Source organism: Diabrotica undecimpunctata, chromosome 6 (genome assembly GCF_040954645.1).
Source record: "Diabrotica undecimpunctata isolate CICGRU chromosome 6, icDiaUnde3, whole genome shotgun sequence".
Lineage (NCBI taxonomy): Eukaryota > Metazoa > Arthropoda > Insecta > Coleoptera > Chrysomelidae > Diabrotica > Diabrotica undecimpunctata.
The window spans coordinates 153,491,507-153,515,344 of NC_092808.1; the positions used below are offsets into that span (position 1 = coordinate 153,491,507).

Sequence of the window (23,838 nt, forward strand, 5' to 3'; positions counted from 1 at the left end):
CTTAAACTCCAAGGGGTTGTGATTTATTATAAACGATTTATAACTTTCAGAAAAAAAAGAATTTGTCAACGAATGGTGAAAAATTCTAAAAATTCATAACAGCCGGTAGCTGGTTTGTCTTTAGTTTGATGCGTGGAAGACAATGATGTTCAATAAAAAGTATGTGTTGTATCCTGCCAGGTATTAATGAAGCACGGGTTAAGAGCCATGACTCAATAATCACGATCTTTCCAATTTTCCCTCCTCCGTACAATATGCAGAGACGAGGAAAAAAGTTTAAAAATGATCCCGAAAGATCCTAAGAAAGTCCATTCTCTTTGGCCGATGAAACGCATACTTCATACATACACGTAAAAGCGGAAATAGGATTCGTTTGAGAGAAGTTCGAAGTGCCGGTTCATAGTGCATCAACTGAAGCCAAATTTAAAATCCAAGAGGTGAGACCTTATAAATTCTACCTTAGTTTAATAAACCTATTGCATTTTTAATAGTTATTTTGTTTACTGGTAATATTTTTTTCTTTTTACTTGGTGGTAATAGGAAAATATATTACTATAATTTTACTATTTAAATTCAATGATAAATGGAGAATCGGGCACAGATCCTCCGCCTGACCTCGAAAATTTAAAGTTTTTAAGCAATGATGATATGAGCGATAATGAAGGTATTAAAAAACAGAACAAAAAGGAAAAGATAATAATAAAAACGATCACTTAAAACAACTTAACTTACAAGGACAATTTAATAGGACTATTTATAGTTTTTATTGGGGGAATCGAAAAAGGTGATTTTGTAGGGCGATATAATCACTTACAAATAGCAAAAGATATTTTTCTACTGCAACTAAAATATATATTAGAAGTTAAGAAAAAGGGAAAAAATCAATTAGGCGTAAATTTTCAATCGGCTAAAGCGGCAAATAATTTTTTCAATAATAATAATTTAAAAGAATAGTACAAAATATTCATACCGCGAAATTTTGTCATATTGTAAAGCTACAGCCGTGGATATAAACCCTCAGTTTTTAGAAAATATAAAAAATGTGGTCGAAAGTTCTTTTAAAATATTAGAGGTTGAAATATTAACAGAAAAAAAATAGATTGCGGTACTTTTGACTATATCCGAACGGGAATCATATTAATCACTTTTGAAGGGATAATAATTCCCGGAAATCTTAAACTTTGCTATTTATTGATTCCGCTTGTCCCATATGTACCAAGATTTACATAATAGGTACTTCAACTGTTTAGTTTGAGAGATATGCCTGACGGACTTGCATACAAGTTACTTGCTTGTAGAATGAGACTTCCATGGTCTAGATATAAAGCTGTCTTTAAAGCCAGAGTATATACCACAAAGAGAGCTATGTACATGTATTCTGCTTAGAGCAAGACGAGCTGCAACCATAGACATAATATATTATATTTGTAATATTTTCTATTTATGAAATACTAACAAATTTACTTATGGATGCACAAGTATGCAAGCCAAGAGATATAGAAAGAAGAAGAAGAAAGCGAAATTAGGTAGAAGCGGGAAAAGGGAAAATATATGGGAAATATACCTAAATGTCATCAAGTTAAAATCTATGTAATTTTTTCATTGTATTGTATTGTGATTGCCATTCGCATCACTAGATTAATTTTTTATTGTTACTGTTCTTAACTTAGTACATATAAATACAAAAAGGTGCTAAAAACCGGTGATTTAAGCAATGTTCTGATATTAATCCGGCTTCAAATATAATACAAACATACATATATTATTCCTAGTTTATTATAATTGTACACTTGTGTCGTGAGTATAATTTTTAATAATCCTATATTCATAGTTGAAATTTTTATCAAGTTTTCTAACACTTCAACCAAAATTTTTTCCGGTTTTTCATAATATAAGAATAGTAGAATTGTGGCATTTCTGGAAAGGTCAGCTTTCTCTATATTAAGTCTCGAGCTGAAATTTCCTGATATATTAATTCCTGACAATATTAATTCCGGCCATTTTTTACACTAGGAGCAAATCTTACTGCTTTATCCTTCATTTAGTAGTGTATATTGTGGTATAGTACTTGGATATGAAAAAATTCTATATTATATTAAAGCTTTAAGACTTCTACAGATCTTTTTATCTAACAAACCCTACTCAAAAGGTTTTCCTAGGCTTGGTTAAAATAAAAAAAAAGACAAGTGAAGATTTCTCTTATGAATGTGTTATTTGATTTGTTTGCTTACATTTATCTTCTATAATATTGAAGAGCTTTTGAAAAATTTAGATCTGTTAAACTAAATTTGTATTTTTTTCAGATATCCATCAAAATGGCTTTGTTACATAGTCTACAAATTTGTGGCATTAGAAACTTCAGCCCAGATAGCCACCAAACCGTGTATTTTAACACTCCTGTGGTCCTTTTTCAAGGACCCAATGGTTCAGGAAAAACCACAATTTTGGAATCCATTCGGTATGCACTAACTGGAGAATTGCCAGGTGGTACTACTGGTGGAAAGGGTTTTGTTAACGAACCAAAAATGTCAAATAAAAATTCAACGAAAGGAAATATCAAGATCAAGTTTTCAGATGCTGAAGGGAACATCATAACAGTTAATAAAGTTGCACAGGTATCTTACTATTTTTTCAGATAAATATACAGGCACTTAAATACATAAATTTGCCCTTGGTAGATCAAAATACCTAAAATTTAATGTTAGGGATGTGAATTTCTAAAATAAAAGCAAACAGTATCCTCACTACTTTTTTTGACTTGCTACTTTCTCTCTAGAAAGTGATTTTTAATTATATATGTGAATGCAGGTATACTTGACAGATTATAAAAAAAAATGTTATTACATATGGCTGTAGTAATTGTTAATGCAATTTATTTTGCAGGTCCAAATGAATAATAAAGGGGAGCTCACTTTTAAAAAGCTTACTCCTTCTATTCGCAAGAGACCAAAAGATGATCTATCAAATGTCCAAGATATAAGTGGGCGTTGTGCTGATGTTGACAGTTTCTGTTGCACTTCCATCAATGTCTCCAAGTCAATATTTAATAATGTCCTCTTCTGCCACCAAGAAAACTCATTGTGGCCTTTGGATGAACCTAAAAAGCTCAAAGAAAAGTTTGACGAAATTTTTGATGCTGTCAGGTACAATAAATGTATTGATCACATTCGCAAGCAAATAAAAGATCAACAAGTAAGTTTTTCCTTTATTTTATATATGCTCCTAAGGTCTGTTTCTTGAGTACTGGCTTTAAATGTAGCTTCTTACATTGTACCTTTTCTCCAATAATTTCTATAACAATTTATTAACAATAATAAAAATATTTGAAGTACTTACATGTTCTTCAATTGTTATTAAAATCACTTAAAACTAATCTTTGTTGAGCACAGGGAACTATAAGAATGTGTGAGAAGGAACTAGAACTAAGGAAGGAAAAGAAAGAAGAGGTGGACAAGAAACGTGCCAAACTAGAGGATAAAAAGGATAAATTAAAGCAAATTCAAAATAGCATAGAAGAGAAGATTAATGAAATGAAACCTTTAGATGAAAGAATGAAAAAAATTTTGGAACTGGAGGAATCGCTGGGTGCACTCCAAAGAAAATTTACTGGCAAGGAAGAAGAAAAGAAAGGTAAGTATTTACCTCTATGTATCTTTAATTTTACACTTTACACACTGTTTTATTTAAATTTAAAGATTGGATCTGCTTACTTAAAGACCATATTTCATAAAATATGAATTGCATTTACATTTATTTATAGGTTTGGTGAACCAGCAGAAGTTGTTGCAGAAAGACATATCGTATGTATTTGAAGGAACTGATGAAGAACTGCAGTCAAAAATAACATATTTTAAAGATGAACAATCAATTGAGGAAAGTGCTATCAAGAAGTTGGAAATGAGCATTCGAAGTCTCAATAAGGAAATAGATTCTGCAAATCGAAACATACAAAATAAACAAGTTCAAATTGGTCAGATGAAAGAGCAGCAAAACCAATACAATGAGAAGAAAGAAAAGAGTAACAACCTTATAGATAATTTAAGGACAGAACTTGAGGTGGAAGATTTTGGGGACCAAGAAATATTACTAGGAGAGCTTAGTAATGCTTTAAAAACAGTGGAAAGTCGATTCAATGAGCTAAAAAAGGAAAAAGATGCTGAAGAAAATGAGCTACAATCACAAATAGACACTCTAAGAGAGAAGAATGCAAAAACTGAACAAATGATTGCTTCGAAAACTGGTTCTATCAAAGAAAATGAGGCCAAATTAAAGGAAATTCAATGCAAGTTGGAAGAATTGGATACTTCCGATTCACAGTTAAGAAATATAACTGGGAAGATCGAGTCTCTTCAATCAGATCTCTCTAAAATAAAAAATTCTTTTGATGAGAACAAAAAGTTGCGGGAAATTCAGGAGTTAAAAGACCAAATTGAGACTAAAGAGCAATACCTTGACAAATTAGAACGAGAAAACCGAATTCTGCAAAGAAACTATGCGACTGAGCAGAATATAGAAACTCAACGTAATATGATATTGGAAAAACAAGGTCAGATCAGTAGGATCAAAACCAAACATTCTAGTCATTTCTCGAAACTTTTCAGTGGTGCCTTTCCAGAGAAAGACTTAAAAAGATCTGTATTAAACATTCAAAATACACAAGAGGTTGAATTGAAGAAAGTCAGTACTTCAATCAGTAGTTTGGATAAACAAATCACATCTGTGGAAACTACATTGAAGCATTCCAAAGATCAACTCAAAATACGCCAGCAAGGTAAGTGTTTAGATTCTGTGTAGAAATTGTATTTTTTTTTTTATTAATTTTGATGAAATTTTGAAATTCTTGAGGCATGCTTAGCTTATTATGTTTTTCTGTCAATAAGTCCCAAGCTAAACCATGAGATGGTGATTCTAATTTCTGTTAGTTAATTTCTGTTGTAAAAAACTTGTTACTTTTAAAGTTCTGTAAATTCTTTGATAATAGATTTATCAAGATAATTTTTTTACGAAAATCTAAGAAAGGATGAAATTATCTCAACATATTAATAAAATGTAGCGTTTCTTTCTGATAAATTTCACAGGGTGTTGCAAAATATGATGAAAAAACACAACTTTATTTCTACACCCCGTAAGCAGCAGTGAGATCTGCAAGTACCGCCACTGATATCTGGTGTCTTTCGTACCAGTCTTTGATTTGCTTGGTAAGCATTCGTATTTGTGGATTGGTAGTCGAAACTTCAAACGATTTAATCCAATATAAATACAATATTTAACTTAACATAAACATGCCACAAGAAAACAGTAGTATCAGCATCTCTCTACCTATAAAATACTCTCTGAAATTCTAATAAAGATATATATTAACGATTCAAATTCTTCTTTTGTACATCATGAGCTCTAATATTTATTAATACTTTTAGAGTTATCAACGAAGAAACAAAAAGTGGCAGAACTGTGTAAAGGTCGAGATTTCAATACCGTCCTAGCGGAAACTTACAAGAAGAAGGAGAAGCTTCAAAAAGACAAAGGACATTACACGGCCGCAGAAATAATGTACAAAGCCTTTATCGATAAATTCGAAGAAAAGAGCTGTTGCCCAGTTTGCAAGACGGACTTCAAAGACAATCGAACCGCCATTCCGGATATAATTCGCGAACTCAAGGGAAAGATCGAGCAGATTCCCTCTGGATTGGTGAAAGTCGAAGGCGAGTTGAAGAAAGAAGAAGTTTTTTATAATAAGCTGCAACAGTTGAAAACCATCAATGATGCCATACAAAATCTGACTAACGAGGAGATTCCCGAGTTAGAGAAGAAGATTGGTACACTCGACGAGGAATTTACAGAAAAGTCTATGAGTTTAGCAGGTAAGACAATGTTTTCTGTTTATCTCTATTACTACGTCTCTGTATAATATTAATAAACTAAATTAACACGTTGCTGGACGATTAAGGGGGGAGGGTTAATTTTCAATGTTTTAAACATATTTTTAAGTTAGTTAGAGTTAATTTTTGAAAAATTGTTTAATATAATTTTTTTATAACATTAGTACATTTTAAGAGTATTTTCTGATATTTTGGTACAACAATATTAAAAAATTGAGATAATAACAGCAAATTTTCCAAGATGCAAAAAAGAAAAGTCACTTTGCGGTGTTCATGGTAACTTATAACTGGATCATGTGTTAACAATGTATCAAAACGATTTCGTTAGTTATTGCAACTTCCAGATATTCATTTTATTGTTGTTTCAAATATTAGAAATAAAAAAGGCGAATTCTTCGATTTTTCGAAAACTTTTTGTTAAAATTTGACTACTTTGATGTAAAATTAATTATAAGAACAAAATGGACTATTCAAATTTGCAACCTAGTAATTTATCTATGAAAGAAGTGTGCAACATTTGAGAAGGAACTGTGCAAGTACTTTTTGAGATACTGTGAACACCAACTTGAAAAAAAATATTTCGAGATATTTTTTGCTACTCACACAGAATTGTCTATTGGGCTTTGTTGTTTTTCATCTTTTTCATTGCGTCTTGGATTTCGCTTAGTGTGTTCTCTGGCATGAGCTCTGTACCCTGGTTGATGATTTTGCGTAATGCGGCGGCTTCCAAGTTCGTTTGGTCTTGTCTTTGACTCGTGTATAGTTCTTGATAGAAGTCTTCAATTAAAGGTAGTAGTTCTTCTCTATTTGATATGGAGACTCCCTCTGTGTTCTTTAATTTTTGTATTTCACATTTTCCATTGTTTAGCCGTCTTCTCAGGACTTTCAGACTTTTGTTCCCTTCTATAGTACAGTGGACCTTTTCATCCTTAAATTTTCTTAAATCTTTCCTTATAGCTTTTGATACTTCTTTATTTATTTTTCGTAGTTTTTCTTCTTCCATGCTTTCGTTTCCTTTGATTTCTCTTTTAGTTTCCATTAGTTGCTTTGTTTCAATGGTTATTTTTTCGTCTTGGCGTCTTTTGGGCTATTATCTCGAATAACTTCTACGATATTTTCATTTAGGGTATTTACATTATTTATGCATTAATTTTTTCTAGGATTTTATTGATACTGTCTTAGTATTCATTTAAATTCGTTGGGAAAATCTTAAAATTACAACAGAACAAGACTTCAAAATTGCAAACACATGGTTGCAAATAAACAAGCTTACATTAAATTATGAAAAAACTAAATAGGTACTCATCTACTTTTTGATATATACAAAAGTTATCTGCCAATTTTTAATTCGTTAAATATAAATAAAAAAGATCAAATATATGGATCGAAGTACATAAAATATTTAGGAGTTTTAAATGGGAATTACAAATAAAAAATATTAAAACTTTATTTGTTGCATATCTTAATATTTAGTGACATTTTTGTGACTTAGTCAGGAGAAAACTGTAAATTTATTAAGATTAGATATTGACAAAAGTTAAATATTTCATTACTTACAATATACTTAGAATATACTAATACTCTTATAGTTGTAAGTAATAAAGTAATATTTATAAATACAGAAAAATTACTTTGTTTAAAATTTGTTGTGTTAAAAATTTGTAGTGCCAAAGTGTGGATAGATGCTTGCAGATGAGAAGATTTGTTATTCAAAATGGATTCACTTTATAATAATTATAGGATTTGTGAACTGCATTTTGAAGATAATGTTATTGTAAAAGGAAATAGAAGAAAAACATTGGCGCATGACGCAGTACCTTCAATGATCTTTGTTATTTATATTTAACGAATTAAAAATTGGCAGACAACTTTTGTATATAGCAAAAAGTAAATGAGTACCTGTTTAGTTTTTTCATAATTTAATGCAAGTTTGTTTATTTGCAACCATGTTTTTGCAATTTTGAAGTCTTGATCTGTTGTAATTTTAAGATTTTTAGTAATTTCTTTGTTTCGCTTAAGAGCGTAGGCGCAAAATTTCGGACCAATCAGTAATAATGTAGTCTTTCATTCTGCGTTTAAATTTTTCAAAAATACTTATTAGTTTTTTCAGGATTCGAAAAAAATGAATGCATTTAAAAAACATTGGCCCGAAATTTTGCGCCTACGCTCTTAAGAATTTATATTGTGTGATATGCCCACTGACTATTAATTTTCTGGTTGTTAGCTGTCATTGGCGGCTTGGCCACGTAACTTCAAAGGACTGTCGCTTCTCTGTGTTCGGTTGTTCTCTGCCTATACTTGAATAATCTTTATTTTATACCTTCGGTTTAGTTGTTTGAAGCCGCCCGCTCCGTGTCAGACGCTTCTAGGTTTGTGATCTTATACTATCCTATAAAATCAGGTTGCCAACTCCAGCGTCTTTGCCGTACCGAAAATATTCTTTGACACCTTGGATGCCGTTCTGGACTTCTGTCTTAAACATGTACTATATGACTAGTTGGACACGACGGTAAATACCGTCCAGAAATATATTTATAGGCGAGGCGATGAAGCAATAAACCTACCAATTTTTTGCAGTTGGATGGATCTCAATGAAACTTGTTGAATTAGATTCGTAAGAGTGTCAGGAAATTTTGTAAACAAAAATAATGATGTACAAATGAAAATTGCATTATTGAACAAGGAAAATGCATTTTTCATCACTTCGAAATGTAAAGTTCATTTCAAAGTGATGAAAAATGATAAATTTGTAATTCGGAAATGATTTCAATATTACTATAGTTTATTTTTATGAACGAGAGAGTAATTAGCATAATTTTAACTGGTAGCTCCGACCACTCCATGGGCGTGCTCAAGATTAATTGAAAAATTACTTTGAATAATTGTAAAAAATAAATGAATTATTTCAGTGTTATAAAGTGTTATGTGTATGTAAACAAAAGTGACCTCTTTTATCACAAACTATATTAGAACTGACTGGCCTACATTAAAAAGGGTTTTAAAAAATTCACATTTGTTTTAATTTTTAAAAATTACAAAAGAGAAAAAGAGTTTTTAAAACCGTCTAAGGTATGTTAAATAGATGAATAAAAATATTAATATAAAACTTACAGCTACTTGTTACAAATCCAAATCAGATTCAGAAGATGAACTTTCAGAACCAAGATTTATAATAACTGGCTCGATCATTTTATCAGTAATATTGTCCAGCTTCCACATTTTTTCCTCTTCTTTAATAGTGTGATGTACTGCCTTTTCCCAGTTTTCAGGTTTTACATTATTTACGGCCTCCAAAAACAACTGTTTAACATCATGAATTTTAAAAGTGGTATTTTTTCTTGAAACTTCACTCTTTATCTGTGCCCATACCAGTTCAATCGGGTTTAATTCACAATGATATGGTGGGGATCTAAGTACTGTCATTCCACGATTTTTGGCAATTTCATCAATTTCGTATTTTTAAAATTTTTCTTTATGAAGGGCACACAACGAATAAAGTTCCTTTCTTATAGATCCGGGATGGTACGTAATATTTTTTGAACTCAGCCAATTCTGCAAGTCTTTTTTTAACCACTTGGTTGTGGGCAGTCCTTCTATAAGTCTGGAGTGATAACTTGCATTATCCATTACTATTACACAGTTCTTAGGAAGAAGATCTATCATTTGTTCGAACCATTCTTGAAAGACATCAGCGTTCATGTCTTCATGGTAGTCACCGGTACGAGTTGATTCAAAAGTTAATAAACCACCTTCAACAAAACCGTCTGAACTGCCAATGTGTACTATTATCAGCCTGCGTCCCTTTCCTGATGGTGGGTTTAAACCAGTAGATAAGTTATTTACAAAAGCGTGCCTTTGACTTGTAACAGTTTCATCCTGCCAAAATTTATTTGGTGTATGACCCTCGTTGATCCATGTTTCATCAAGATAAAATATTTTTCTTTTTTGGTTTCTCATTTCCTTTATGGTTCTTAGAAAATGTCTTCTTAGAAAATAGACTTTCTGGGATTCTTTGTCCAGCGGAAGCCTATTTCTTTTAAAAGTTTTCATAACGTACTTCGACTCATTTCTGGGTAATCCTTATCATCTCGAACTGAGACAAGAACTTTATCCAATGTTGGAAATTCTTGTCTAAAGAAGAATTCATGCACTTTCCGTCGAAGTCCTTCTTTAAAATGATATTCTATTTGAAATTTTGGTTTCCCTGGAGCATTACGTGGCATTTGAAAACTACCACATTTCTCTTCTTTAATAACTCTGTAAATCGTAGATTTCCCAACACCAAGTGTACTGATAACTAACTCAACGGTCTCATCAACACTTTCACATAAACGTTTGTCTGTAAATGATTTAAAACAATTAAATATTAATGTTTTTTCATTAACTGTTAGAGGACCAATTTTTCGGCGTTTACACGGCACTTCCAAATTTTCCATAACACTAGTATACACAATAAACTGCACCTTGCAACTGAAGTAAATACTTTTAGTGAACTGTTAAGAATTTTGAATACGCCACTTGGACCTTCCTACAAAATGGAAAAACCCACTATCACATTTTCTGTGGAATAAGTTTAGAAGGTAATTATCTAGTAAATTACTGTCGTAGATTCCTGGAATTAAAGAATTAAATGTTTGATTGTTGAAACCCTTACTTCGTGGAATGCACTCATTTCAGATAAAATAAAACGTTTTATTTTATCTAAAGAATTAAACTTTATTTTGCAAATAGGCAAAGAATTAAACTTTATTTTGCAAATAGATAAAATAAAACGTTTTATTTTATCTAAAGAATTAAACTTTATTTTGCAAATAGGTAGGTACTTATTAAACTTTTATTGGTTATATATAACCAATAAAATAAACATCTTACATTTCTTGCAAATTCATTAGTACCTGTTAACCTCCATCACTCCGACACTGGCAACCTTATTTAGGGATTAGTAACCCTCATAACTATTGTATTCTATTCTGCTCCAACCTTTATACCTGGTGGTCATACTCAATTTAAAATTGTTTTCCTATATACTTCTGTAAACTTGTTGACAAATATCTGTTTTTCATTGAGTCACCCGTATCAACAGTTTAGGGATTTGCATACATAATTTATTGTTTTATTACTCTCTCATACATAAAAATACACTATAGTCGGGTGCTTTTGAGGTGAATGCATTTTCCTAGTTAAAAAATGCTATTTTTTTTTCACATCATCATTTTTGTTCACAAAATTTGCTGACACTCTTATAAATTGTATGCAACAAGTTTCATTGATATCCATCCAACTGTAAAAATTTGGTAGGCTTATTGTTTCATTGCCTGGTCTAACAATTAAAATAAAAAAAACATTTTTAGAGCTTAAGCAACAACAGGAACAACCACAACAGACAATTGAAATTTGCAAAACTATTATAACGGATGCTACGTTATTCGATCAGTACAATACCGACATCCGCAATGCCAATTCTACTATACAAGACTTAGAAGAAAGTATTGAGCGGGTGCCCTCGAACCGATCCAGGTTGGAAACCGAAAGCGAGATCGACGCGGTAAAAGGCCAACTTAGCAATGCGAAAAACGGGTAAGAAATTCTAACAGTTTTCCTCAAATACATTGATAATATTACATCATTTTTTTTTAGATATGAAACCAACAAAAATATGTTAGAATCGCATAGGGAGAGGTACCAAGAACTGAATAAGAAAATTCAAAATGAAGTCCAAAGACAACTCGACATTCAAAAGCTAGTCCAAGAGAAACCTCTTTTAGAATCACAAAATACAGAGATTAATGAAAAATTGGTCGTATTAAAAATAGAAGTAGAGGAACTGAAAGTAAATATATCTTCTCATAAGCAAGAGCTAAAGGAAGCGATAGAGACTAAAAGAAAGGCCACCATAACGAATAATCAAATAAAAGAAACAGCTAGGAAGAACCTCAATTCACATCAGAATAGTTTAAACGAAATCCAGAAACTGCTCAAGCTCATCCACGAATACGAAAAAAATCAAAGTAAAGATAAATTACAGAAGGCTGTAGAAGAATTAGCTGAGCTTAAGGTTTCTTTGGAAACCCTCGAAAAGACTAAGACCACAAATTTGGAATCCGTCTCCGAAAAGAAAGAATCGATCGCCAAAAGGGATAGTGATTTTAGAGCACTAAAAGATAATGTCACGTTGAGGAAAATACAAAATAAACAAGCCATAGTCGAGGCGGAAGTTGAAGAGTTGAGACAAAAAATCGAAGGCGCTAATTACCAACAAGTTTATGAAGAGAAACAGAGAAAAATGGATGAAATCAATAAGAAGCAACGGGAGAAAAATAACCTTATCGGCCAGCAGGAAGAGGTACAGACTCAAATCGACGAGTTGTCGGAAGAATTGAGCAAAGCCGACAATAGAAATGCCCACAATTTTCACAAAAAAGCCTATTATGAACTAACGCTTAACAAACTAGCCGTAGAAGATTTGACAAAGTACGTCAATGTTTTAGAAAAATCCGTACTAAAATTCCATGAAGAAAGGATGGTTCAAATTAATACCACCATTAGAAAATTATGGAGAACCATATATCGGTAAGTTTCAGCATTATACAGGGTGAGTCATGAGGAACTTTACATACTTCTACCATATGTAGAGTCCCTCAGGGAGCATATCATGTGGCCACAAAAAAATGTCAGCTCCTCTTCTTTATTAATTAACAGGGTGATTTATGTAATTGACCATTTATTTCATTTTACTGTAGTGTTTATACGGCTCATTTGATTTTTTTAATTTTTGCATGATACAGTACACTACTATCAAGCATTCGACTGGTATTAGCTAAACTAAAAAATTCCAGGACTGGCTTTGGAAAAATTAATTTAGGGATTCGTATTAAATATTACACCCTGTATAATTTTTTTTTAAAATGCAATAAGTGATTTTCAAACTACATAAATAGCCAATGAAAACGACATATGCGACAATGTTGTCACACTTTTATTAAATTTTTAGTGAACGATCAAATCTTACCAAAAATAGAACAACCATAATGAAGTATCAAATTATAAGGTAATTAATTTAAACAAATGTTATAAATTTCAAACATTTTATTTGAAATGATAAACTGAGTCACTGCACAACAAAAAACAGTAACTACTAACAATAACGAAGAACAATTTAAAAAAAAACTAAAAATATGTACATAGTTATGATAAACCCATAAATTAGAACTGGAAAAGATACAATAATGGTAACAAAATAAAAATAATTCAAAATAGATTTTCGAAATGGAACCCTGCAGCCTGTATACATTTTTGTTGCTGAATTGTTAATTAACGTATTGAATTACGGATACTCTGGGGATCGTTTCTAATAGTATTACAACAATGTATAATTCTATCAATTAATTGTTGTCGGTTATTAATATTCACTGCGTAAACTAGTTGCTTCAATCGTCCCCAAATATGGTAATCAACGGGATTGAAATCAGGGGATCTTGAAGGCCACGAAATAGGACCTGCACGTCCTATCCACCTGTTGCCATAAACATTATTGAGATGTTGTCTCACTGCCAGTAAAAAGTGTGGGGGTGCCCCATCATGCTGAAAATACATCCCTCGGATAGCAACGTTCGCGTTGGCAAGCAAATTCGGCAAAATATTTTGTAGAAAGTTCAAATAGACCTGCCCTGTTAAAGGACCATCAAAAAAGTGAGGACCTACTAATTGGTTATTTATGACACCAATCCACACGTTAACCGAAAACCTTAACTGAGAACGACGTTCTCGAATAGCATGGGGATTTTCTTCTGCCCACACATGTGAATTTCGTGAATTATTTATCCCGTCTCTGGTAAATTGGGCTTCATCTGTAAATAGTGTCCTGTATAGCGTTGGTCGATTATTGTTAATCCATCTACAAAATTCCAACCTATCGATCTCATCTCCAGCATGTAGTCGCTGAACCATTTGAATGTGATATGGGTATAGATTATTTTTTTGTAAGACTCTACTTACTTTTGATTGAGTAACATTAAGTTCTCGACTTACTTGTCTAGTGCTTATTGTAGGGTTCATAGTAACGGCGTCCATAATGTCATCTTCCTGCGCTTCATCTACATGTCGCTCTGTTGTTCCACTAGGAAAAGTGCCATTTTCTCGCAAATAATTAAAAACTGATCCAAATGTTGGATGACTGGGAGTTCGACGATTAGGAAATCTCCTGCGATATTCTCTACTAGCAGCCCTACCATTCCCATTACAGAATCCATATGAAACAAATATTATGTCTGCATATTCTGTCGAAAACTGATGTGGCATTTTGAACGAAAGTAACAAAAGCTCTACCAAAACTAACACAATGTACTTAACGTAGATATGACAGAAGAAATATGTATTCTTGTACACATAAATAACAATTGATAATGACAATAATGACAATGGGTATAAAATATCAAGAAACGTCAAACGGTCAACGCCAACCTTCATTTTAAACTTTTTTAGATTTATTTTTATTTAGTACAGTTGATGCAATGTATTATTATTTGACATAAAATTTTAATCATTTACAATCAACAAAAACTAACACATACAAGAGGTTTGACTTTTTAATCAATTTAATTTATTATTTATCGAAAATAATGCCCCAATACGATCTATGAGTAAAAATTTAAAATTGAAAAACAATTGATTCTATCGTAGAGATAATACAAAGTGACAATAAAGATGTTAATTTTCTACGTATTAGATTATGTTGTAGGAACTCATTTTAATTAAAATGTTTGAAATTTATAACATTTGTTTAAATTAATACCTTATAATTTGATACTTCATTATGGTTGTTCTATTTTTGGTAAGATTTGATCGTTCACTAAAAATTTAATAAAAGTGCGACAACATTGTCGCATATGTCGTTTTCATTGGCTATTTATGTAGTTTGAAAATCACTTATTGCATTTTAAAAAAAATTTATACAGGGTGTAATATTTAATACGAATCCCTAAATTAATTTTTCCAAAGCCAGTCCTGGAATTTTTTAGTTTAGCTAATACCAGTCGAATGCTTGATAGTAGTGTAATGTATCATGCAAAAATTAAAAAAATCAAATGAGCCGTATAAACACTACAGTAAAATGAAATAAATGGTCAATTACACAAATCACCCTGTTAATTAATAAAGAAGAGGAGTTGACATTTTTTAGTGGCCACATGATATGCTCCCTGAGGGACTCTACATATGGTAGAAGTATGTAAAGTTCCTCATGACTCACCCTGTATAAACATATTTACATATTTTATAATAACTGGTGCTCGAAGTTTAGAACTGACTCAATTCTCATTTCAAACAATTCATTTTTTTACTCTTCTTCTTGATGTGCCTATCCGTTACGAATGTTGGCGATCATCATGGCAATCTTTATCTTATCTGCAGCAGCGCGAAAAAGCTGCACAGATGTTGTATTGAACCAGATTCTGAGGTTCTTTAACCAGGATGTTCTTCCTGGACCTGTTTTCCAAATATTTTTCCTTGCAGGGTGGCTTGAAGGAGAGCATATCTGGATTAATTTCGCATAATATGTCCGAAGAACTGTAACTTTTGAGATTTGATGTTGGTCAGATTCTCTCGGTTCTTATTCATTCTTCTGAGGACCTCCTCATTTGTGACTCGGTCAGTCCACGGGATCTTAAGCATTCTCCGATATAGCCACATCTCAAATGCTTCCAGTTTTCTGCACATATCTTCGTTCAAGGTTCACGATTCAACACCATAAAAGAGGACAGAGAAGACGTAGCATCGCAGCATTCTTACTTTATGAAGAGAGAAAGGTTGTGACTCTTGAAGAAGGCCCCCATCCGATTGAAGGTGGATCTAGCTTTGCCGATGCGTGCTCTAATCTCCTGGTTGTTGGTCCATTCTTCATTTATTATGGTGCCGAGGTAGTTGTAGGGCGTCACTCTTTCTACAGGGGATTGGTTGACGTAGAGTTGACCTTCTGTTATCATTTTCTTGCTAATTATCATAATCTTTGTCATTTATATTGAGTCTATATTGTTGACTGTAATACGTGATTTTGTTTATAAGAACTTGTAGGTCTTCTAAGTTGTCCGCAAATACTATGGTGTCATCTGCATATCTGATGCTGTTTGGCCGGTAACTATTTAGTAGAATATTCTTTCAGAGTACAGATTGAAGATTAGAGAAGACAAAATACAGCCTTGCCTCACTCCACACATGATTTTCACATAGTCAGTGTGTTCACCTTCAACTCTTGGTATGCATATCTTGGTATCTTCAACCTTTTTACTCCTTGGTGCAGTCAAATTTTTAGAACTTGTTTCCCAGTTATGGTAATTAAGAGTTCGCAGTGGATTATTATATATCCGTATATTATATATAAGCGTAGGAAGAAGACGCGTTTCCTGGTTGAAGAACCTGAGAGAGTGGTTTGGTTGTAGCTCAAGGCAATTGTTCAGACCAGCTGCCTCGAAGGTCAGAATAGCCATGATGATTGCCAACCTTCGTCGCGGAGATGGCACTTAAAGAAGAAGAAGAAGTGGATTATTTAAATACTAACTATTCTACAGTAAGAATTAAAACTAAAATGTGTTATATTAGATGGCAAATGACAGTTGACAATCGGAAGCACTACTGACATTGTGAATCAGTGTTGCCAAGTACACAATTCCAATACTTTTTCAGTATTTTGCAGTATGTCCATATCTTACAGTGTGAGTTTTAGTGCCACATCGGTCGATAATTCGAGTATGGTATAGAATATTCAAAAAAATGTAGGCAACCATATTCTCCATACTTGGAAAATATGTGGAATTCTACAGGGTGATTAATATCTACGTGGTGTAGCAAACATACAATTTTTTAAATGGGACACCCTATATATTTATTCAAATTTGTATTCTTCTCATAATTTTTGTTCTTATAGTATTGGGTTTTGCATTACTATACTCGGGATACTCGGGAAACAGGGATATCGAAATATAAATGGTCTTCTTCTTCTTCTTCTTTAAGTTCCGCTCCTATCGGAGATTGGAAATCATTCTGGCAATTATAATTTTGTTGGTTACGCGCCTGAATAGTTCAATTGAACTGCATCCAAACCATTCATGGAGATTGCGTAGTCACGAGATTTTACGTCTTCCTACTTTTCTTCTGCCTTTGATTTTACCCTGCATTATATTCCTTAGTAGTTCGTATTTTTCACCTCTCATGATGTGCCCCAAGTATTTCCTAATTTTTATGGAATTTAAAACTTCGCATTGTTTTCCTAGTTGTTCGAGAACTTGTTCGTTTGTTTTGCGATCCATCCATGGTATTTTCAAAATACGTCGGTAACACCACATTTCGAATGCTTCTAGGTTTTTAATGTTGGATTTTTGAAGTGTCCAAGCTTCAACCCCATACAAAAGGGTGGAGAAAATATAACATCGAAGCATTCTTATTCGCAGCGATATATTGATATCGCGATTACAAAAAAATTTTCTCATTCTATTAAAAATTGACCGTGCAATTTCAATGCGGCATCTTATTTCTTTTGTCTGATCAGTATCTTATGTGATCCATGCTCCAAGGTATTTGTACGAAGATATTTGTTCAATTTCTGTATTATTCTATTTCTGTATTCTTTATTATTAAATTTATTTTTAGTCCATAATCGTTGCAATATATATTTAGTTGTTCAGCAAGGTGTTGCAGTTCTTCTAGTGTTCCTACCAGAAGGACGGTGTCGTCAGCATATCTTATGTTATTAAGTGGCTCACCGTTTATTATAAGGCCCCCACTGACCTCGGCAAGCGCTAATTCTGAGGTGGCTTCACTGTATAAATTGAATAATAAGGGTGATAAAATACACCCTTGGCGGACCCCACGGCGAATCTGGATATCCTCGGTCAGTTCATTTTCAACTTTCACTTTTGCTGTTTGGTTCCAATAGAGGTTACATATGATTCTAATGTCTCTACTGTCTATGTTTTTATTTAATAAAATTTCTTTAAGCCGATTATGCTGCACTCTGTCAAATGCCTTCTCAAAATCAATGAAACAGGCATATACTTCCTGATTTATATCTAAGCATCTTTTCGAAAGAACACTTACTGCAAACAGTGCATCTCGTATTCCCAGTCCTTTCCTAAATCCCATTTGTGTATTACTTATGCCTTCATCTAATTTCTTATGTATTCTATTGTGGATTGCTTTTAAAAACAATTTCAAGAGACTCATTAAGGCTATGGTGCGATGTTCATTGCACTCCTTTGCCTTGGCTTTTTTGGGTAGCAGTATAAATGGTCATATGAGGGGAATACAAATTTGAAAAAATATATAGGGTGTGCCATTTAAAAAATCGTATGTATGCTATACCACGTATGGTTATTAATCACCCTGTAGAATTCCACATATTTTCCAAGTATGGAGAATATCATTGCCTACATTTTTTCTAAATAAGTTTTTTAGATATCTTGTACCACAATGGAATTATCGACTGATATCGCATTAAAAACTCACCCTGTATATTTAAAACACTGGACCACCGGGTAAACATATAGTTCTATTATAAACCTGACTAAATTTATTTGAACAGATTGCGGTAGATTGTTACCTAAAAATGTCACTATAAGCATTTGTTTAGGAACGTATTGTACCTCCTTATCCGAGTCTAATATTTTCTTCTTCATTCTTTTTACCTGTACTACTTTCCTCTCACACTCAATATTTTATAAGATATAATAATTTTCGGTTAAGAACGTGTCAACTTCTGTAATAACGCCCTTTTTGTGTTTAAAAACAAAGGGATGTAAGCGACCAAATTGTTTGTTTTCATAACCTCATGTTCGATTATTTTATTTGCTGTATGAAACTTTTTCAAGATACTTTTACTCTGTTTATACCTATTAACTTGATGTCAACGACATCATTTTTAAAATTAATAATAAAATAGGTAAAAGAAATAAGAATAAAGGCCGGTTTTCACGCTATGTTTTCTTGTACGTTTTGTGGGTCATATAAAACGTACGACACAATGTACATTTTGTCCAGTGTATACACACTACGTTTTCCCTTCCGTTTTCATTCTCATTTCTAATTCAGAGTCTTGAGTTGTGTGAAGTTTGTTTAGTGATTTTTTTTATTATGGAGGAAACACATCTGCTTTCTTTTATTTTTTTGACTATAACGATACTACGACTGAGGAAAAAGGGGATGAAGAGGGAAAAGACAAGATGGTCAGGAGAGTGGGTTTCTAAAAAGAAGCCAGTATTCCCACGTCTCGTTACTAAAAGAACTGAGAGGCAAACCAGATGACTGGCGCAATTATTTGCTAATGGACACCTCAGCCCATTGTCAATTGCTAGATTTGGTAACATCATACATATTGAAACAAGACACATGCATGAGAAATGCCATTACACCTCATTAAAGACACACAGCAACTCTCAGATATCTTGCAACAGGACGCCTCAATGACTTGGAGTTCACAACCAAATATCCAAATCAGCGTTAAGCCAGAGAATTCCTGTAACCTGTAATGCAATCTACTTGGTTTTAAAACAGAACTACTTAAAAACATTTATACAATTCAATAAATTCCCCGAGAAAATCGTGGATGCATTGCTGCAAATCTGACATTATTAGGCTTTTTTTTGGGAAAAATGAAGCGAACTGCAGTGGAGCTAGTCCTCAACTGAGTCAAGATCAGACGACTTGTCTGAAAATGTATTTTCACGTGACGTTTTATCCTGTCAGTTCTCGCAAAACTATGCTTCTCCCATCATATCTACGATCTGACCTTGGATTTCATTTCGATTCGTCAAGATGTACGTTTTGCTGTTTACATGCCACGTTTTAATGTATAGGATTTGTCATATCCAATAAAACGTACAATAAGATGTAGCGTGAAAACCGGCCTTAAGACTTACTCACAATTTAATTGTCATTAAGTTTGTAAGTCTTAAGCTAAGATTGCGAGTAAGCCTAATTCTTATTTCTTTAACCTATTTGAAATGGACTGACACAGGCAACATATTCAAGATTTTAATAATAAAAATTTAAATCATGAATGTGTTGCTTGTGTGAGTCCATTTCAAAAGGTAAAAGAAATAATAAGTTAGACTTACTCACAATCAATTTAATTTAACTAATCGGACAAGATTAGTTAAATTAAATTGATTGTGAGTAAGTCTAACTTATTATTTCTTTTACCTTTTTAATAAAAATTTAAATTAATCGTTCATAATTAATGCCAAAACAATATATTTTTCAGAGGTAACGACATCGACTATATCGAAATCAAAACGGACGACACTTTGGCAGCTGGAAAACGTAGATCTTACAACTATAAGGTTGTGCAAGTAAAAAATAGTATAGAACTTGACATGCGTGGTAGGTGCAGTGCTGGACAAAAGGTAAAACCTATAGCCATTCACATTTTTTTACTTTTAGAGTGTAAGTATGACAAATCGGGACCGTATTTCTTCTTTTTACGCCGTTTTCATGCGGAACCTGTAATTTAACATTGCAGATAGAACTTTTCCTACCAACTCTATTTCTTTTTTTAATATTTTTTATTTACAATTAACTTATTTCTCGAGAATCCGCAGCGCGTCATCCATTTTGACGTTGAAATGTTCTCACAGCGTTGCCGTATTGTCTTTAAAGTAGAGAATGTAGGGAATTATGAAATAAGTATTAGTTTTTAGTTTATTAGCTACGGAGAAATTCTAAACTGTTGGTTGTTTATATTTGGAGTATTCTTTATCGTAATAACCATTGTTTTGGTTTTCTTTGCAATAATTTTAAGACTATATTTTCCACCCTCCTTGTTCATCAGATTTTGTAGTTCTTGTTCGGTTCCGACAATTAATACAGTATCGTCGACATATTGGATGTTATTAACAATTCTTCCGTTGACTTTAATACCGTATCTAGTGCAAATATCTCCTCCGAGTATAGGTTGATGAATAATAATGGCGAAAGTACACAACCTTGTCTCACTCCTTTGGAATCTATGGTCTCAGTGTCCCCCTTCCTGCAACGGACTTATGGAAGGAAAAACGTATATTAAATTTTTTTAATTTTTAGGTACTGGCATGTCTGGTGATTCGTATGGCGCTGGCTGAAACCTTTAGCTCGCATTGTGGCATTTTAGCTTTGGACGAACCCACGACTAACTTGGACAAAGCAAATATTTCTAGTTTGAGCGATGCTCTGTCGGAACTAATTACAAGCAGAGAGAACCAAACCAATTTCCAGCTTCTTATCATTACCCACGATGAAGAATTTCTGCGCAGCATAACGCAAGTACAAAGCCTTGACAGCTATTGGCAGGTGAAGCGAAACCATAAAGGCTTTTCTACCGTTGACAAAGTGATGTTGTAGATTTAAGATTAAAGATTAGTGAATGTGATTTACTCTTTAAGATTAAGTATATATAAGTGTTAATAACATCGTTCTTCTTTCAAATAAAGGTATCATTTTGTTGTAATTCTTATGTTCAATTTTCAACAACCGCAAATATCCTGAAGTTTAACATTCTGAGAACAAGGTTCGAGAGAAGACTTTTTTGCTACAAAAGAATTAATTGGAAATCGGACGATTGGAAATAGTGATGTTTATGGGTAAAAATACAATATAAGATAATATAACCAACCAGGTGTTTGTATATTACAATAAAAAAAATAATTTGGTGGTGCTATGCAATATTTAATTCTATAGTTTGGTCAAACTCTTCTAAAATAAGATTGGAGCAGAGATCAGATTGATAATTTGTTGTAGAATGTTACTAACCGGTTTTGTATATTAAAGTACACAGGAGATGAATAATCTGATTTTATTTAAAATCTCAAGAGAAATAAAACATCAGTTCCGTCTATTACTTATAGTTGCAGGTGCACAGGTGAAGCGGGGCGCACTGTGTTGTATACGAACGAGTTTAAGCTCAGGTGCGTACCGTTGTAAATACAGCTATAATTTCGTTTTTATTTCGAATTTTTTAATAAAATTTTCTATGATACCAATGAATGTTTTTACGTAAAAAAAACAAAAGTCGATTTTTAGGAAAAGTTTTAGAAAAAAAGTCCATTTAAAGAAACGTAAATTGAAAGAAAATCGAGGACTTGTGACTATAACTTTTGTGGCTGAAAATATGTCACTGGACTATTGGTAGCAAAACAGCGTTATCATCATCATCCAGCCTCAAGAATCCACTGCTGAACATAGGCCTCTTCCTCATGTTTCCAACCCCGTCTATCTTGCGCCGCTCTTATCCAGTTTCTATTGAGTCTTCTTAAATCGTCAGTCCATCTTGTAGGTGGTCGACCGACGCTTCTCTTGTCTTCCCTTGGCCTCCATTCCAATAACCTCTTTGTCCATCGCCCATCTGTCATTCTGGCTATGTGTCCTGCCCATCTCCATTTTAGTCTGGCTATCTTCTCGATGATGTCAGTCACTCCGGTTCTTCTCCTGATGTCTTCGTTGGTTATTCTGTCTCGCAGAGTTATTCCTAACATGGACCGCTCCATTCTTCTCTGCGTGACTCTCAGTTTGGTAGCTGCTGCTTTTGTTAAGGTAAGTGTTTCTGCTCCGTACGTCAAGACTGGGAGGACGCACTGATCAAATACCTTTCTCTTTAGGCATGTCTGCAGCTCACTTTTAAAAGTTTCTCTCAGTTTTCCAAATGCTGCCCACCCAAGGCCGATTCTTCTCTTCAGTTCATGAGTCTGGTTATCCCTGCCAATCATAATTTCATGTCCCAGGTATTTATATCTATCTACGAGTTCTATTTCTTTCCCACCAATACTGATGTTCTGGTTGGGTACCAAATTGGTCATGATTTTTGGTCATAAACAGCATTATAGCTTTTCAGAACCGCTGTAGAGAATATTATATAGGCCAAAATGATCAACAATGCTCATATATACAACAGTACAAAATATATATAGGTTAGCTGATCGTAGTTCCAACAGTCTAGTAAATTTATTAATTATTTTTTGCTATGTTGGTTATGTTTAGAAGAGAGGTAGGAAGATCTAGAAGAGAAAGGATTATTAACGAACGCATTAGAGATACAGGAATCAAACGAACAATCACAGATGGCTTATCAACAAAACAACTAAAATGGCAACCAGAAGGAAAGAGAAAACGAGGTAGACATCGGTCAAACTGGTAGAACTTTTAACAAACGTATATTAGAACACAAAAGTGCTTGCAATAATAGAAAAACAGAAGTTACGTACGCGCTTCACCTTCTAGATCATAATCATTCTTTTAATGGTTAATTTCAAATTCTTTATATTCAAATAAAGTCCTTAGCTATCTTTATTAGAATCTATGGAAATTAAAAAATACAAATTTAATTCTGAATGACCAAATTGAGACAAACAGTTCTCCTCTTCTTAACCTATTAAATTAAAGACTATAAAGTATAGACGCTTTTCCTTTTCTTTTCTATCCTTTTCTATGTGTTTTGGTTTAGAAAAGGATACGTGGATTGACTACCTAAACAAACTCTATGCAGAGGAAGAACAAACGACGCTAGAACCGGAAACACCCGAAATTACCATAAATGTACAGGAAGTTCAGAAAATAATTGAAAACCTGAAGAACAGAAAAGCAGCAGGTAAAAACGGAATACCAAACGAATTACTGAAATATTGTGGAGCAGCAATAACAGAACAATTAACAACATTAATCAATAAGATTATAAAATACCGGAAGAATGGAGAACGAACGAACTAATTCTACTATTCAAAAAAGGAGATAAAAAATAGCCAGAGAACTACAGAGGTATAAACTTGTTAAATACTACGCTAAAACTTACAACTAAAATTTTACAAGTGCTAATAAATCAGAGGATAAGTTTAACAGATGAGCAACAAGGTTGTCGCAGTGGAAGATCGTGTACAGATGTAATATTCGTTATAAAGCAAATTACTGAGACATCACTAGAGTATAATAGACTAGCATTTCTGTGTCT

The 23,838-nt window shown here is 33.0% G+C and overlaps 1 protein-coding gene across 3 annotated transcripts; it reads left to right on the forward strand.

Moving 5' to 3' along the window:
* Positions 1–159: 159 nt before the first annotated feature.
* rad50 (DNA repair protein rad50) lies at positions 160–21,348 on the forward strand. Of its 3 annotated transcripts, none has more exons than XM_072535836.1 (10): positions 160–437; positions 2,304–2,615; positions 2,884–3,192; positions 3,390–3,630; positions 3,761–4,771; positions 5,418–5,861; positions 11,231–11,456; positions 11,517–12,449; positions 20,128–20,269; positions 20,946–21,348. In XM_072535836.1, exons 2-10 carry the CDS (start codon positions 2,316–2,318, stop codon positions 21,240–21,242), a joined length of 3,903 nt encoding a protein of 1,300 aa, XP_072391937.1. In that variant the 5' UTR covers positions 160–437; positions 2,304–2,315; the 3' UTR covers positions 21,243–21,348. The 3 variants fall into 3 exon arrangements, with proteins under 3 accessions (XP_072391937.1, XP_072391936.1, XP_072391938.1); XM_072535835.1 differs by lacking the exon at positions 160–437 and adding an exon at positions 1,597–1,797; XM_072535837.1 differs by lacking the exon at positions 160–437 and adding an exon at positions 1,627–1,689.
* Positions 21,349–23,838: the final 2,490 nt, after the last annotated feature.